Genomic DNA, 17,500 nt, shown 5'->3' with positions numbered 1-17,500 from the left:
GTGGGATCAATTCAACTCTAGTCCTCTTCTGTGTTACTGTTGTAGATGAGTATGCTTTCTTAGCTTTGGCCTTCTGCGCCTTTGCTTGACCAATGTCAGGTGTTCTCAAAGGGACACACACACGCACGGACGGGTGATTTGGACTAGAAGATACTGTTCCAATCAAGACTGATTGATCCTGTCTTACCTCGCTTCAAAAACGTAAACGGCTTTTTGAAGTGACACACCTTTTTATTATAGGATTGTATTTCGTCATGCGTCCCTCTAGCCAATCAGAGACATTGATGTCAACATATTGACACGTATTAAGAGTTCGGCTTTGTTGTGGGATCATTTCAACTCTAGTCCTCTTCTACGTTACAATTGTAGATGAGTATGCTTTCTTAGCTTTGGCCTTCTGCGCCTTTGCTTGACCAATGTTATGTGTTCTCAGAGGGAAACACACACGCACAGACGGATGACTTGGACTTACTGAAGGTACTGTTCCAATCAAGTCTGATTGATCCTGTTTTACCTCACTTCAAAAAGTAGGTGCTTTTTGAAGTGACACACCTATTTATAGAATTTTATTTCGTCACGCGTCCCTCTAGCCAATCAGAGGCATTGGTGTCAACATATTGACACGTGTCACGTGGAGCTTGCCCAATGTTAGCTTGGCTAACAATGTTTGCTCACACAAAGCGAAAACATATTCTCCACCTTCGGCGGAGACAATAAGGCCTATTTTGGGATAGTAGCCTACATTATTTATTTTGATTGGTCATTGTCAGTCAATTCTTTGTATACTTAAGTTATTTGTCACATCTGCCCCGTTCGTGTTTTGTTTACAAAGCCTAAAACCAAACAGACATGTGATTTTTATGTTCCAGTGTCCAATGGAAAAACACAATATCATACATCGCAGTTAATTGTATGACAATTAATCGTCAAGTAAAACAACATATCGGTCTGTCGGTCGGACGGACGGACCAGACAGACAGACCATTTGGCAGAGACAGTCTGAGCTGACCAGTGTAATGGATGACCAGTGGATGGATGGAGAGAGAGAGGCTTAAGCAACAGAGACAGACTTAGCAAGGGCAAGAGAAGGTGAAATGAGACAGAAAGATGGGAGGGGAAAAAAGCGTTTTTTAAAGTGAAAAGGAGAGGAAAAATGGGGAAATCATGAAAGGGAATCATGAAAAGAAAATCTCGATTTTAAAATGTACAATTCAAATGAAACATATAAGGGCGTGTCATTATTGTTTTCAAAGTAAAACAATATTTTCAAAATAATCGATAGAAACCGATACAAGCTCACAACACGTCATTGCTTGTAGATCTGCTATTTCCACTATCTACTGCAGCCAGGGGGCTATTCGGGGGTCCCTTGGAATGGAAACGTTTGGGAACCCCCGGTTTTAGAAACAGACAAGGAGGGACGGAGTAAGAGAGACGAAGAGACAGAGATAACAGCTCCATAGCTCAGGACTTCCAGGGTCCAGAGATTAACCCATTAAGACCTGAGGCCGATTCTACAAATGTCTTGAAATGAAAAAAAATATTCTGTTGCTATATCAGTGGTGCTCAAACTTTTTCATGTCAAGGACCCCCAAAAATTATATTTATTTGGCTGCGGACCCCCCCATCTCAAAACATTTTTGCCAGGGACCCCCAGAAGCAAATATTTGAGTAAAAAAAATTCGCTTAAAAATATATATTCAAAAATGTGCACACATTTTCATGATTTTTCAAAAATCTACAAGCTCATAGCGCGGTGCTGTGAGCTTGTATATCTGCTATTTTTTAAAGAATCGTGACACACACACTCATATATATAGCTGCTAAAATCTAAAATGCTTTCCCGGATTGAATAGGTTAAGTTAAGGCAACCCATGATTCCAGGCACGCCGATTTATGTGCGCGGCCGTGGGGGCTCAACTCGAGCCGCAATAGCCCCGCCCCCCCCCGCCGCGAGACGTTTCTCTGTCTGGGCTATTGTTCTAGGTGTCAACGGCGCGTTAACACCTATCTGCGCCCCGCTATAGTAATGATAATGGTAGTGGTACTGTAAGTTTGAGCCTGACATCTGAGATTCATTCATTCATGACCAATTGAGCGTGGGGGCGCTGGCCCCGAAGCCCCCGCGTCATCGGCGCCCCTGCATGATTCACAGCAGCTCTCTGTCTCTCTGGGCCCCGATCCCTGCCGTGCTGCAAGCCGTGGAGACTCAAAAGGCAAAGTGAGCCATCTTCTTCACAAGTGCAATCAAAGAGCACTCTTGATAGGCACGTCTGACAGACACATGGGGCCGCTGTAAGGTCATTGAGCTGTACTCCTGCCAGGAGAGAGAGAGAGAGAGAGCTGAGTGGGCAGCTAGCGCCGGCCGCCGCACACCAATTACTGCAGGCGACAAAGGATGACCTATAACGGCACAATGAAGCCTCCGTCTGGGCAACGAGAGGACCGCCGAGATGCTGCTCAGATAACCGCCTGGCCTGGCCGGGGCCGGGGCCGGGGCCGACTACAGATGTTGCTGCCATTGAAGACGAGTAGTAGTGACATGTTTCACTGCACACACGTTGTACAACTGGCTGCAGTCATCCTCTTAACCTCACCAGAGAGAAGAACGGTTCATGTTAAAAAGAAAAAAGCCCAGAGGCCTCTGCATCGGAGCCATAGCAGTTTGATGATGGAGCTGTTTTACAATGTACCAGTTACAGGGCCTGCCTGACCTATCAAGGTTTTTTTTTTGTCACCGCACCAATCCAATACCAATATTGTTGAGCAAGCAAATTAAAATATATCAGTATACATCTACCAATATTATATCGTCGCTGTCGGGCGCAAACCTTCTATCTCTATTTGTATTAAAAAGCGCTTCTGACTAAACCTCCTAATTGCATTGGATCCTCAAACCTCTTAACTCCAATTTGGGGGGTGGGGGTTATATATACAACCAATTAAATGCATCCGGATGATGGCGACCCCCTCCGGACGCGCACTTCATGTTTGTGAATAGTTTGTTGACTCGTAAACGACCCGATCCTGGGTCAGAGTCTTGTAAGTAGCATGTGCTTGGCTGAGGAGCCACTGGGGCGACGCTACCAGCTGTGGGCTTATGACTGAACGCCTTTAAGTCAGAATCCTGCCTAGACGGAACGATATCTGGATGCCAAGGACTCTCGGCTGGCATCGCATATAGCTTGGCTCCCGGCTGGGTGCGGAGGGCCATTCGTGGCTGGCTGCGTGTGCATGTGCTTGGCTGAGGAGCCACTGGGGTGACGCTACCATCTGCAGGCTTATGACTGAACGCCTTCAAGTCAGAATCGCGCCTAGATGGAATGATACCTGCGCGCCGAGGACTCTCGGCTGGCCTCGTGTAGCCTGGTGCAAGTCGGGAACGATGCAAGTTTGGAAGGTTTAAGTGGTTAAATGTCTGAAAATACACATTAACACATACAGTGCCAAGATCGCATCGATGCGTTCTTTCAAATCCATCGCTTGAGTGCCAGGATTCCAAAGAACGCATTGATGCGTTCTTTGGAATTTTCATTGTTTAATCTGTGATCGCACGGTCCTGTTTATTTCTCATCAACACTTTCGTTTTCCACTTACGTCACACTCACCCGGAGCCGGATGTAAAACAATTTCATTTCCGGGTCACATTGTTTTTCTCCGGTAATTTCCGGCCAGAATAAGGAAAAACACGTTTTTTCACACGGTATAAAAAACGAACGGACAGCTCAACTTCTATTTTCTTTGGTCCGGGTGACTAACAGTCATCGTCGTAGTGTATCACATCGTTTTCAGGCCGATCAGCGGATCAGGGATTGTCGAAAACGTCACATCCGGTGAATGACAGGATATGACGTGGGCCTGTTTGGGAGGGGGCGAGCGAGGTGATCAATGTGTGGATTTGCTGCTCTCTACTGGTGGAACTGTCGTACGTGCTTGACAACACAATCAGAGAATTTATTTGAATGAAAAATTACAAAACAAAAAAAATAAAAAACACGCAAATTGCTGGCACAGGGGTGAGTACATTATGAATAAACTCTGGCAGTCAATGTGTTAACATGAATCCATCACAACGCTACACAAGTCTATGAAGCTATCTATGATATCTATGAAAAAGTTTAATCAGCATTCTGCAACAAAATTTTATGCGATATGTAGTAGGGGGTCCCTGCTTCATCTCTCTCTCAGCTAAAGGTTTCTTGGCCTGAAAAACGTTGAAGACCCCTGCCTTAGGATATGTGACTTCTACACGTCTACACAGAACGGAAATGTATTGTACCAGATACTTGTTAGTGCTGCACGTAGTATTAGAATGTATTTATGTATGTATTGTATTGCACACAAATCCAGCTGGGCACAACAAGATGTGTAGCCTACTTAAATCTATCTTGAACAGGCAATGCTTTCGTTCCCCCCCCCCCCCCATTTGTTTTGTGTTGCAGGTTTGAGAAGTTATAACATCTGTCACCCGGATTATTCTATTCTGCCCCAGTTCCCAAATAGAAATAGTTCCTGCTCTGTTCAAAAACAAAATTAAGGAGATTTACAAACAAAAAGAAATGTGTACTGCAACAACTTCTCTCCACTCCCTTCACTAAGCCACATCTGGCCACTGTGTTCGGCATTCACAGTATAATGAACAGACAGGATTTCAGGCCTATCAAATTTCAATTTTCAATGTTGTTTGTACCATATGTGTGCAGGGTAATCTTTACAACATTTCAGACTTTATAGCAGGGTAAAGACAGCTGCAGCTAATTCAATGGATAATGAGTGCTTTTTATGCCACAGAGCAAGCACTGACCATAGTCAATGCTTGCTAACTACTGTACACCTAAATTAAAATGAACGCACCCACATTAGCTGTAGCTGTGTTTATCCTGACACATCTGTGACAATGGACAATTCAGTGAACTACACAGACAGTAGAAAGTAGGATATGATACGTATGCAGAGGCTAAAGGCTCAGAAGAAGGAGAAGGGGAGAGAGAGAGAGAGAGAGAGAGTACTCATTATGCAGAAGGTCTTATTTCACAAGTTTTCAAATGTATACAAATCTTTCGAAAATAGCAGATCTACAAGCTCACACAACACATCGCAAAGCGACGCGTTGTGAACTTGTAGATAGGCTATTTTCAAATTGCTAAATTACATACAGTATAAGTCTGAAGTAAATTGGAAATACTCCAGTAAAAAAAACTGTTTACTTGAGTAAATGTACTTAGTTACTTTCCACCACAGCATACTTCCCACAGATCACAATTACCCAAAGAGAGTTTAAAAACAACAAAAACAAAACCTATCTGCTGGGTGAAGTTAAGTACAACAGTGTGCAAACACAGCAGCAAGATTTGTGAGCTGTTGTGACAGAAGGAGGAAGTGAACTGAAACACAACCACCCTACGGTCTATTAATCGAAATGTGCATACAGCAGCTACCGTTAAATACATAAAAAAAAAACTACTGCTACCTCTGTACTTAAAAAAAACACTTGAACATTGTTGCTATTTGCCTCACAGGTTTTATAACAATGACAGCTAAACCTTGGTTGAAATATTGCTATTTGTTCCAAAAAGCTTTGTACCAAGTTATGCTTACGTGCTTAACTGTTTCTAACAGCAAATGCACAATTATCCTGGTACTTGCAAGCTAGTTTTCTAATACAATGTGACACAGCTCTGTTTACGCATCTCTTTATTCACTTTTATTTATTTCATTTAAATCCATTTTATTTTAATTATTATCAATTATTTTTGTACATAGCCTACATTTACTATAGTCTTTATTTATGTTTGTTTTGTATTTTTGTACATACATTTACTTCTTGATTTATGTTTGTGTTGTCTCATGTTTCCTCATGCCAATAAAGCCCCTTTGAATTGATTTGATTTGATTTGATTTGATTTGATTTGATTTGAATTGAATTCAGAGAGAGAGAGAGTGAGAGAGAGAGAGGGGGGGGGAGAAAGAGAGAGAGAGAAAGAGAGAGAGAAAGAGAGAGAGAGAGAGAGAGGGGGGGGGGTGACATGTTTCAGTGTGAGCCCAGAAGAGAGTCAACAGAGTGGGCTTGGTAGCACTCCTGTGTGTCCCATGGTGTTAATACTGCAGTCACATTGTATTCCCCCCCCCCCCCCCCCGATCCTCTCTCTATTCCTCCTTCTGTCTGTCGCTTTATCTCTCCCTCTGTGTGCCCTCCCGCCTGGCATGTCTCCTGTCATCTGGAGCATGTCGTGTCCGCTTGATCCAACAAGCCAACAAACTGGAGCACACTGTACAGCACATGCATCACCATGTGAATATTCCTATGGCGGATATGAATCAATGACTTACATGGGGACGTCACTTATGAAGGTAAATTATGTCGAAAAATGCAAGAGCTCTTCCATGTGAAATCTGAACAGGTATGTTTACGTTTCCTTTTACGTTTGCATAAAATATTCACACGAGTGAGCTGAAGTTGAAGTGACAGAAGAAGCAAAAAAAACACGTGAGAGCTTGTGCAATAATGTATGTCGGAATTTTCAAACGTTCAAACCTCCGTGGTCTGGATGAGTAAATGTGCATCCCGCGCATCACAGGGCCATAGCGCCGCCGCCATGCACCAAGCATCAAGCATCACGCGTCAACGCGCCGCACACACACCACACACGCCACGTGCCATGCATGGTGCGCCACGCATCATGTGGCCTATATGTCACACATCATATGCCGTGCGCCACGCGCATCTGTCTGCATGCGTAACCCAGCTGATGTGAGTGTGTGCGACGCAAACGTCATGTGTACTGAAACTTAACCACGCCGGAATGCGCGGGGTTCACACAGACACGGTAATGCAAGTCGACGCGCAGGCACACACACACACAGAGGTGAAACAGGTCCCCTCTGTCCCTGCCCATGATATTTTGATGAGGGTTGACTTCCTGCTTGCTGACACTTGTGAAGCACAGGATTCCAGTGATGGAAAGTAACTAAGTACATTTACTCAAGTACTGTACTTAAGTACACTTTTGAGTATTTCCCATTTTCAATCTTCTCAGAGGTAAACATTTTACTTTTACTCCACAACAATTATTTGACAGCTTTAGTTACTAGTTACTTTGCCGATTTTGATTATTATCACAAAACATACATTAACCACTTTAGCCCTATATTTCGGCAATTTGAAAATAGCCGATCTACAAGCTCACATTGTGAGCTTGTAGATCTGCAATTTTTTCAAAAGATTTGTATACATTATGAACTTGTGAAATGTGACATTCTACACAATGACTACTTTTACTTTTGGTACTTTAAGTATATTTTGATACTTTTTTACTTTTACTCAAGCCAATTTTGATTACCAGACTTTTACTTGTAACAGAGTATTTCTACCCTGTAGTATTGATACTTTTACTTAAGTAAAAGATGCGAGTACTTTTTCCACCACTGGAGGATTCCACATGCTCGCACCCCCCCCCCCCCCCTCACCCACCTCACTCCCCAAGCTGATGCCACGCCAATTAATTTCATGAATGGCTAACTCATGTTTGGTAACACACTCCCTGTGGCCCTGGGCTTAAGTCTGCCTCACTTCCTCGCCCCCTCCAGGGTCGCACGGCGCTGCCGCCTGCGAGAGAGCGGCGGGATAATGGAGTCAGGAGCACAAAAGGCTTGTGCCCTGAACACCTTGCAGGAGGAAAGGTGATAATTGCAGATCCGAGGCTTAAGATTAAAGTAAGCAAACCCGCTTGCTTTCAGTTCCTGTCTGCCTTTGAAGCCCCGATCCTATTCATATTTAAACCCTGGTGTCCCTATTTTGGGAGGATTTATGTAAAAATGTTTTTAACACATTGAGTGCCAAAACCGGGAATTCCCGGTTTCGCAAATACACTCGTTGAGTGCCATAACCGGAGATAAAAAAAAAACTACCTCCCGTCCGCACCCTTTATAACTCCTTGAGAAAAAGCTTCATATCTCCATTTCTTTTTTAACGTGGTGGAAACGAGCCGTTTTCGATGGGCGATCACTCTGCAATGGCGGATCGCGTTAGAAATATTATTGTTCCAGGCGATAGACGGGACCCTCCACCATCGTGCACGCAGCCTTTGTTTACATCCGCGTCCTTGCCTTGGCGCCTACAACCGTAAACAGCGCGGCGTAAATGGTAAGAATGCCAGCACTAGATGTACACTGTTTTAATAAACCTCTGGCACCGAATGTGTTAATAATTTAAAAAAAGGTCATAATTGTAGATCTACACGATCACAACGATGCGTTGTGAGCTTGCAGATCGGGGGTCCCCAGTAAAATGAGGAACAGTTTAACCCCTTAAATACTATAATTCAAAAAGCTCACAATGCGACGCGTTGTGTAGATCGGCTATTTTTGGGCAAAAAGATTTGGTGTCGACGGAAAAAGGGGTCAAAGAACAGTTGTAACTCAAGTCCAGTTCTCTAAGACTAGAGGGGTTCAAGGGGTTAACACGTGTCAACTTCAGGGTTCATGACATGAAAATGTATAAGAACCACTGACATAGGGTATGAAAACAGACCCAAATATAGGGTTCGGGTTCCATTCAGGTCCATTAGTGCGGACCGAGAGGAGCTGGATAGAGAAGAAGGGAAGTTATTGGAAGGCTTGCGTTTGGAGTATGAAGACGGGGGCCATGTGGTCTGAAATGCAGATTAGTTTTGGTAGGGGCACGGATAGATTGCATGCCCATCTTTCCATTATTTCCCCGGTGACCCCCGGGGAGAGGGCAACAAGGGACAGACCGGAGCAGTGGAGGCCGTAATTAAACTTCCACAGGCCGGGTCATGTGCTGTTAAATGCTTCGCCGCCGTTTCTCATTACTTAAACAGTGTTGCCTAAATGATACGCTGTCACCCGGCGAATTTAATTGGTATTTGGCGAGGACGGTATGGCAGCGACGCAGCGTTAACGTGTCAACATGTGTCAGACCTACTCTCTGGGGACCAGGAGAAGACATGCCCACTTTCTGGCCGTGAGGAGTGTAGGCACAATGGCACATATATACTGTAACATGAGCAAGTACATAACATGGTCATGTTTTTAGCCACTGTCTTGGACTTTCATGCAGCCTGTGGTGTGCTAAGTCCAAAGTGTTCTGGTGACTTAAAAAAAAAATGTATACGTTAAGAATACGTGTATTTAATTTACCCCTTTTTTCTCCCAATTTACTGTATAAGTTTCATGTCAAGTACAGTTGACCGTTTTCAGGACAGGCCCGCCGTTTACGCTGATTTGATTGTTGAAGGAAAGAGGGTTCAGTGCTGCAATGAACATGAAGCCAGAGTGTTAAGAAGCTCATTTCTGACAGATTATGCATATTAAAATGGAGAAGGTTTTTAGCCTTAAGCTTAATTTATACTGTGTCACACGCGGCGGAATCTAAATCAGGCTATAGGCACCTACAGGACGCAAGTACGCAGTGCTCACTTTGTTGGGATTTTGTTCTTACCCACTTAAACCATATAAAAATAGCCGATCTACAAGTGTGACATTGTTGTTACGCGTTGCGAGCTTGTAGATCTGTTATTTTCGCTACTTTTGAAAAATGTGTCAAAATAAAAAGTGTATCGAAAGCAGAGACATGGAGTTACCTGAGACTCAAGCAAGCCCCTCGCTTATCATTGCATATAAACTAGCCTCTCTCCCTGCTTTCCTCAGAGGACTACTGCACCACCACTCTGAATGTTTCATGTACTTGTACTTCTTTTGAAATAATAAGACTTATTGTAAGTATTACCAGTGGTGGAAAAAGTACTCACATTTTGAACTTAAGTAAAAGTATCGATACTGCAATGTAGAAATACTCCATTAAAAAGTATTGGCATAAAAAATTACCAAACGTAAAAGTACTCATTATGCAGAATATCCCATTTCACAAGTTTAAAAAAAAAAGTATTTTCAAATTGCCAAAATATAAAATATGTTTTGTAATAATAATCAAAATCTATAAAGTCACTTAGTAACTCAAGTTTTCAAATAAATGTAGTGGAGTAAAAGTATAATATTTGCCTCTGAGATGTAGTGGAGTAGAAGTAAAAGTATTGAAAATTGGAAATACTCAAGTAAAGTAAAAATACTTCAAAACTGCTGTACTTAAGTAACTTACTTGAGTAAATGTACTTAGTTACTTTACACCACTGAGTATCAGTATCAAAAATGTAAGTAAGAAGGGGATGTTTACTTGTCGTGACCCATTAAAATGGGTCCGGGTCGCAACTCAAGAATGGGTCCCCAGCGTTTGGGAAACGCACTGGTCTCTACGTGACATTTCACTGTGTGTGTGTGTGTCTCTGGAGTGAACGCTGGTGTCACTTACCCCCAAAGTAGGAGCCGTCAGAGAGCTTGGTCGTCTTGGTGCCCTTGGTGAGGACGCTGACCACCCCGTGCTGGATGAAGTACATCTTCTTGCCGATGGTGCCCTCCCTGATGATGTAGTCGCCCGGCTGGAACACCTCGAAGCGCAGCTTGGTGAGCATGGAGGTCACGAAGTTGGGGTCAGCGTTCGCAAAGAGAGGCATGGAGGCCACCAGCTTCCGACAGTTGAAGTTGACGATTTCCTTGGGGGTTAACAGACGGGAAGATTAAAAAAAATACACGGCGAACGCACACATTTTTCAGTCACTAGTTTTCAAACATTTTAATGATAATAATAATAATGCATTTTATTTATAAAGCACTTGACATTCTTGCAAATCTCAGAGTGCTACAGGGTTTAAAAGCATGGCATAAAACACCATAGGCAACCAAACAATTACATGGGACACAACTAGGCTAAACTAAAGGGTCAAATTAAAACTAGCTAAAAAAAAAGAAAGAAAAAGGCCCAAGAAAAAAATAGAAAACGCTCTGTTAAAAAGGTAGGTTTTTAGTAAGCAACATTTTTAAAAGCATCAGTGGACTGTGGTGCTCTCATGTGTTCGAGAATTCCACAGACATGGGGCTGTATAGCAGAAGGCCCGGTCGCTCATGGTGCAGAGCTTGGCATTTTCAAGGCAAAGACCATCCAAATCTGCCTGCACTTATACTTGGTTGTGCTTGTGCATCGTGTCGCGCACTGAAAACAGCTGAGCTACAAGCTCACAACTCATTGTGAGCTTGTAGATCTGCTGTTTTCGTTGTGCGACACCGACACGCAACTAAGTATAAATCAGGCTTTAGGGGTTAAGGGTCTTGCTCAAGTGCACTTCGTCACGTAGACGAGGGGCGAGCCGAGGGTCCAACTGGCAACCTTCAGATTCCCAGATGGCCTCTCAGTCCACTCAGCTACAGCCACCCACTAAGCACTGAGCACCTCTCCATGCTATTCGAGCACGTAAACAACACAAGCTCACAACGCATCGGATCGCGACGCGTTGTGAGCTATTTTCACTACTTTTGTGTGACACTCTTGTATGATGCATCAAGGGAACGCACACTGTGTCACACTTGCTTCTGGCAGTACTATTAATGTCTTCTAAATCCTAACATATATATTTTTTAAACTTATGTTGCTATAATATCAGTGGTTCCTAAACTTTTTTCATGTCAAGGACCCCGAAAATTATATGTATTACCCCCCCCCCCTCCATCTCAAAATATTTTGTTCCAGGGAGCCCCAGAAGCAAAGATTTGAGTTAAAAATGTATATATATATATATATTAAAAGATTTGCACACATTTCCATTTTTCCCCCCCAAAAATAGCAGATCTACAAGTTCATAGCGCGGCACTCAGTGCTGCGCTATGAACTTCTGTATCAGCTATTTTTGAATAGCCAAAGACATCTAAAAATGACACAGATGCGTTACCGGATTTAATGGGTTAAAAAAACAATATATATGAGACATAAGAGGTGACGATGTGTCAGCTATAACACATAACAGAGCTGCAGATCCTCTAACCTCTCGCAGTGGCTCGTTCAGCTCCCCCAGGATGCTCTCCTCGTCAAACATCTTGCCCTGGTAACGGTGCTCGTAGTAGTCATGGATCCTCTGCCTCATGTCCGCCGGCAGCTTGTGGAAGGACATGTACTGCTCCACCTGTTTGTACTGAGGACGAGGATGTGCACACACACACACACACACACACACACACACACACACACACACACACACACACACACACACACACACACACACACACACACACACACACACACACACACACACACACACACACACACACACACACACACACACACACACACACACACAACAATAAGGTCAGACCAAGGCCACAGCACTGCAGCACAACAGACAAAGACGCAGCCACAGGCAACTATAACTGTAGGCTGGCATAGAGGTCAGAGACGCCAGGAAATGGAGAAAAGGATTAATAACAGTCATTCTGAACCTTTTTTTATTTTATTTCAAAAACAAAGACCCCCCCAGTTTGATATGCATCAGGCCACGGAGCCCCAATTTGATGCTGTTTTGTTTTTAAATCTGTGAGACCCTCCAATTAACACAGCAAGAGCATGTAACTCTGAAGGTCATTTACACACCATGAGCGACGCAATTAACAATATGAAAAAAGCAACACCATTATTTCACATCAAACTTTTATTTTGGTGAATGCCTCATTCATACAGGTGGATGATTTTATTTGCACTGGAAAGTCTACCTAGTTTCGAAAGATTATTGCGTGGCTTCATCGAATACCAATACAGTCGCCCCGGGGGCCAATCCGGCGGTATTCACCTGGTATTCCTATGTAACTTTCAGTATGAGCTTGAATATCTGCTATTTTTGAATAGCCAACGCTAAAATCTAAAATGACACATCAATGGGGTTAGTGCTAATTAATTGCACAAAATAAATACTCCCGATCTGGTCAGATTGAATTAAATGCATGCCTTTCATTTTGAGAAATGTCTGATATGCTTGAAGTATGTTGTTTGGATAATATCACAAAATAGCAAAAAATTACCGATCTACAAGCTCAGCTTTGTAGATAAGAAATACAGTGTATATAGGGCTTGTGTGGTAAAGAAAATCCCCCCTCCCCCTTTAAACAAATCGAACTGTGCATAATAGTACATGAGTAGGAGCTAGAATGCACTGTGGAGGTATAGTGTGCTCCTCTATTCTCAACACATCATCACGTATAGGCCTGTTCAGCCCACTTTCCTTTCAACTTCCTAGAACTGTTTTGCTGGGGGGGAAAAAGAAAGAAAGAAAAAAAAAACGATATCCACGGTAAACAAAATCCCAACAAAAAATCCATTCTGGCCTCTTTCAAGCTCTGCTGTCGATAAAAACAGAAACCTAGTTTTTTTTCTGGCTATGCACCATTTGAACTGCACTCATTAGTGACTGACCAAAAGAAGTGAAAACAGGAGGCAGTGAGGGTTATAGCTGTGGGTTCAAATGATCTTAATCTATATGCAGTGGTTCGTGGCGGAACCAGCAGCCGGAGTTGTTGAGGAGTGTGAGGAGGAAGTGTATAAGCCTGGCTGGCTAAATCGATGGGGAGGTCAGAAGGAAGCCTGCTGCGTCGCTCTGGACGGACACTTATGGAGGATTATTGATTGCGAGTTATTTTCTAAAGAAACTAAATGCAGCGAGAACATCAATTTTTTTTGCCTGCATGCTGTCAAAACCGAATCACGTTTTGGGGGTCAAGCTGTGGATGATGTAGCTGGATGACCTGACTGAAGTGGTGAGGATTTGTTGGATTATTTTTTGAGTAAGCTTCTTTCAATTTTTGTAATTTATTTGGGGATTGGCTTTCGGGAGCTTGTTTAAAGCTACATTCTGTAAGTTTTATGCCCGTTTGTTGTCTCTCTACCGACAGAGAGAGAAATGTATGAAGAAGAACTACAACAAAGACGCCGCCGGCACATCTAATAATGTCCAATCCAAGTGCACCCGTTTTGAATGGGCTTTCTATCTGTGGCACCATAAAATGGCGGCCCCTTTGCGGTGCCACGGATAGAAAGCCCATTCATTGTTCCCATAGAGATTTCCAAAAATATTTATATTGATTATTTTACATTTAGTTTGACCCAGTTCCACAGATAAATATTGTGAAAAAAGCTGAACTACAAGGTCACCGCTTGTAGGTCGGCTATTTGCACAATGCTTAACTCTTTCCTACGTAATATTTGGCTAATTTGGTATTAAAAAGGTCTTAACAGACCTTAAATTGTCACATTAGAAGTACCTTACTGCCTTGAAATAAATATTTCACATAATTATAATTGTTTAGTACAAAGTAGGTGGCATCCCATTAAAACACTATATTATCACATTTGACGACAGTGTGCAGGAGTTTTTCTGCTGCATTGATGATAGTGTCCGTGGTCTTCTTCTGCTATATGCACCTGTCGATTTGTGCAAAAGTCTTGCTCGTTTTAATATCTTTACTAAATTACTTTTCTGCATTTTGAATTACCATTCCAATAATGTCATGGGCTATAGTTATTATACAGAGCCTTATTGCAATGGTAGGAAAAGGTTGCATTCTCCTTCTTAGTGCAGAATAAATCGATATGTTAACGGTATAGCTCTGTGAGTTTTCAAACAAAACTCTCTGAGACACAAAACTAATTTTGTACAAGAGTGGAAGTTTTGCCAGCTTGCATTGACTGATTGAAGGGCATGTGGACTGTGGACCAACTCCAGTGTGTGTGTGTGTGTGTGTGTGTGTGTGTGTGTGTGTGTGTGTGTGTGTGTGTGTGTGTGTGTGTGTGTGTAATTACAGCTGCTAGCTGCTGCACATTAGCGCTACGGCATACAAGATGAGAGAGAGAGATTAGGATATGAGGCGAGGATTTATACAAAAGTCTTCATCAGGAATCGTACAGGGCAGGATTCAAAATACACCATTTTTGGTGCCGCTGTTTTTTTTATACATTTATATGTTCCTGTATATCATCGGGTGGAAACCTCATACGTCCAAAACTGTTTATTTTCAAAAATAGTAAAGGTAGCAGATCTACAAGCTCAAAACACGAAGCTGTAGTATGATCAAGAAGGGCATTAATTTACGAAAAAACACAAAAAGTTAAATATGGAGATACTATACAAGATTCCTGCCCCACAGCAACGATATTTAGGCTCCTGGAATAAATAATAGGCTAAAATGCACTTGTCAATGTGCGTGTTTAATTCCTGCAGAGCCATTTCCGATAATTACTGCATAATAAACATAATGTTGTGTGTTGCTGCTGTGTCCATCCATGCATAGGGCTGTCACCCTCATGACATTCTACTGGACGATTAATTGTAACACAAATGTGACCATTTTTGACTGGAGGACAGTCATCTCGCTGGTGCCCATTGTTCAGGAAAGGAGAAAAACTTTTTTTTTCAAAAACTTTTTCTTTTTTACACAAAATGAGTTTATAGCCCAGTTAGACTCTTCACATACCAGAGTATGTCTGACAGAAATTTCAGCATACACATACATAACAAAGAGAGCCTAACCCTAAACCATTAAACAAAGGATATGTAAATCCCGCTATGCATGATGGGATTGATAGCCCTGTTTACTATCTTTGAATGAGATCCATTCAACTGGTCTTTTCTCTATTGAAGAGTTTTAACTTGACTTCAGTTCTATAAGCTGTAGTTTCAAAACTATTCACTCAATCTTATTAACCAATATATCATTATTTTGCTATGATTCCCTGCTTTCATATGACATGAAAGACTCCCAGTCAAATTTGGTCACAAATCATTGCGATTAACGATTTAATTGTGTTCCCCGCATTCAACACATTGGGAACATATGAATACAAATTACATTCATGTTTGCCTTTTAGAGGCTTTGTAAACAAAACGTGCACAGCCCAAGATATGACAAATAACTGAAATATACAAAGAAATGACCGACAATGAATAAATAATGTACTATGGCCAAAATAGGCCATATTCAATCATTTCATACTCAAAATGTGTTACAAAATAGCGGAAATAGCCGAGAGCAAGGGTCCCCCAGCTAAATGTGTTAATATACCGTAGCATCACGATCATTTTAACCACTTTATCCATATTTTATACTTTGGCTATTAAAAAATAGCAGATATACAAGCTCACTTGAAACTGTGTTTGGAACATCTATCCATCCATCCATCCATCCATCCATCCATCCCCCTCTCTCTCTCCCTCTCCCTGTGAAAAACTGTTTTCTCATTTTGTGAGCCACTGATGTACAGTATACACTGCTCTCCCACCCCTCCTCCTCATTCCCCTGGAAGCCGTGGTGTAATTCCAACGCTGCCTACAGGGAAACGGGTGCTGGTGGTGATGTACAAGTCAAGCCTGAGCATGCTTTCAAATCACAGTCTGCAAAGAGGCCAAGAGAGAGAGAGCAGAGGAAGAAGAAGAAGAAGAAGAAGAGCGAGCGAGCGAGCAGGGCAAACCAGGCAACGGTACATGAAAGACAAAAATGTCAATACGAGAGGTGCTGATGGTGTATGTGTGGCCTTGTGTGTGTGATGGTCTGTCTGTCTGTCTGTCTCTGTCTGTCTGTCTGTCTGTCTGTGTGTGTGTGTGTAGTGTGTGTGCGTGCGTGCGTACGTACGTGTGTTTGTGTGTGTGAGTGTGTGTGTACAAGCCTGTGTGAGTGTCTGTGCATGCGCATGCATGTGCTGCTGTCTATGTGCATTTGTGTGTGTGTGTGTGTGTGTGTGTGTGTGTGTGTGTGTGTGTGTGTGTGTGTGTGTGTGTGTGTGTGTGTGTGTGTGTGTGTGTGTGTGTGTGTGTGTGTAAACAACATTTAACAAAAGTCCCCACGGCTCCTGAATCCACATCTTTAGTCCAAAGACTTGACTGAGTGAGGCAGTTTAACCACTTACCCACCCTACAGTATATACAGTACTTCATCTACTGGGGTCCCCTGCCGGGGGACCCAACTTTCTTACTCATCAGTGCCGTGGATACACTCCTCAGTGCACTGCTCCCCCCTTACCCAAAGAACTTCTCAAACCACAACCTTCCACTCAAAACCTTCGATCGTCCGACTCCGACTTCCTCCTTGTCCTTCCACTGCCCCACGCCCGTGGAATGCCCTCCCCGACCATTTGAGAGCCTCACAAATCTAGTGATGCTTTTAAAAATGGACTCAAAACATGCCTCTTTAACAAAGGTCTTTTACTCTATGCCTTAATTCATTTATTCATGCATTCATCCCAAGAAGGATCTTATGCTGTTGCCGAATGTTTTCTTTTGTTTTTGTCTTGCCTTTGTTATTTTCTATACCATCGTTTTTAAACCCTGTAGCACTGTAGTGATTTTCAAAACTTTAAAGTGCGTTGCAAATAAAATGTATTATTATTACATGTATTATACACCAAATACACCAAAGGCTCTCGAACAGTGGATTCCAGGGACTCTCTGGGTTCCTTTGGGGGGGGGTCTAAATTCACCCTTACAAGTCTGTAACTTGGTTCCATTTGCATACTGGCAGAGATAAGGGGAGAGCTTGACATTTTAAAGTTTGAGAACCATTAAGGCCTTTGCAGACACTCAGACAGGGTACGATTTAACCAGCAATTTTAACCGCA

General features: G+C 42.6%; 1 protein-coding gene across 1 annotated transcript in view; it reads right to left on the bottom strand.

Annotated features, from left to right (window-relative positions):
- Positions 1-17,500, bottom strand: part of hcn4 (hyperpolarization activated cyclic nucleotide-gated potassium channel 4) — a gene marked incomplete at both ends in the record, with an annotated part of 191,083 nt that overhangs the window by 25,746 nt on the left and 147,837 nt on the right. Inside the window, 2 exons of the mRNA XM_080417618.1 lie at positions 10,328-10,568; positions 11,892-12,038. Of these exons, the coding sequence (XP_080273744.1) occupies positions 10,328-10,568; positions 11,892-12,038 (388 nt within the window). The remainder of the gene's footprint in view (positions 1-10,327; positions 10,569-11,891; positions 12,039-17,500) is intronic.

Source organism: Gymnoscopelus braueri (genome assembly GCF_963280865.1).
Source record: "Gymnoscopelus braueri genome assembly, chromosome: 1".
Lineage (NCBI taxonomy): Eukaryota > Metazoa > Chordata > Actinopteri > Myctophiformes > Myctophidae > Gymnoscopelus > Gymnoscopelus braueri.
This window is presented reverse-complemented; position numbering and strand designations above follow the sequence as displayed.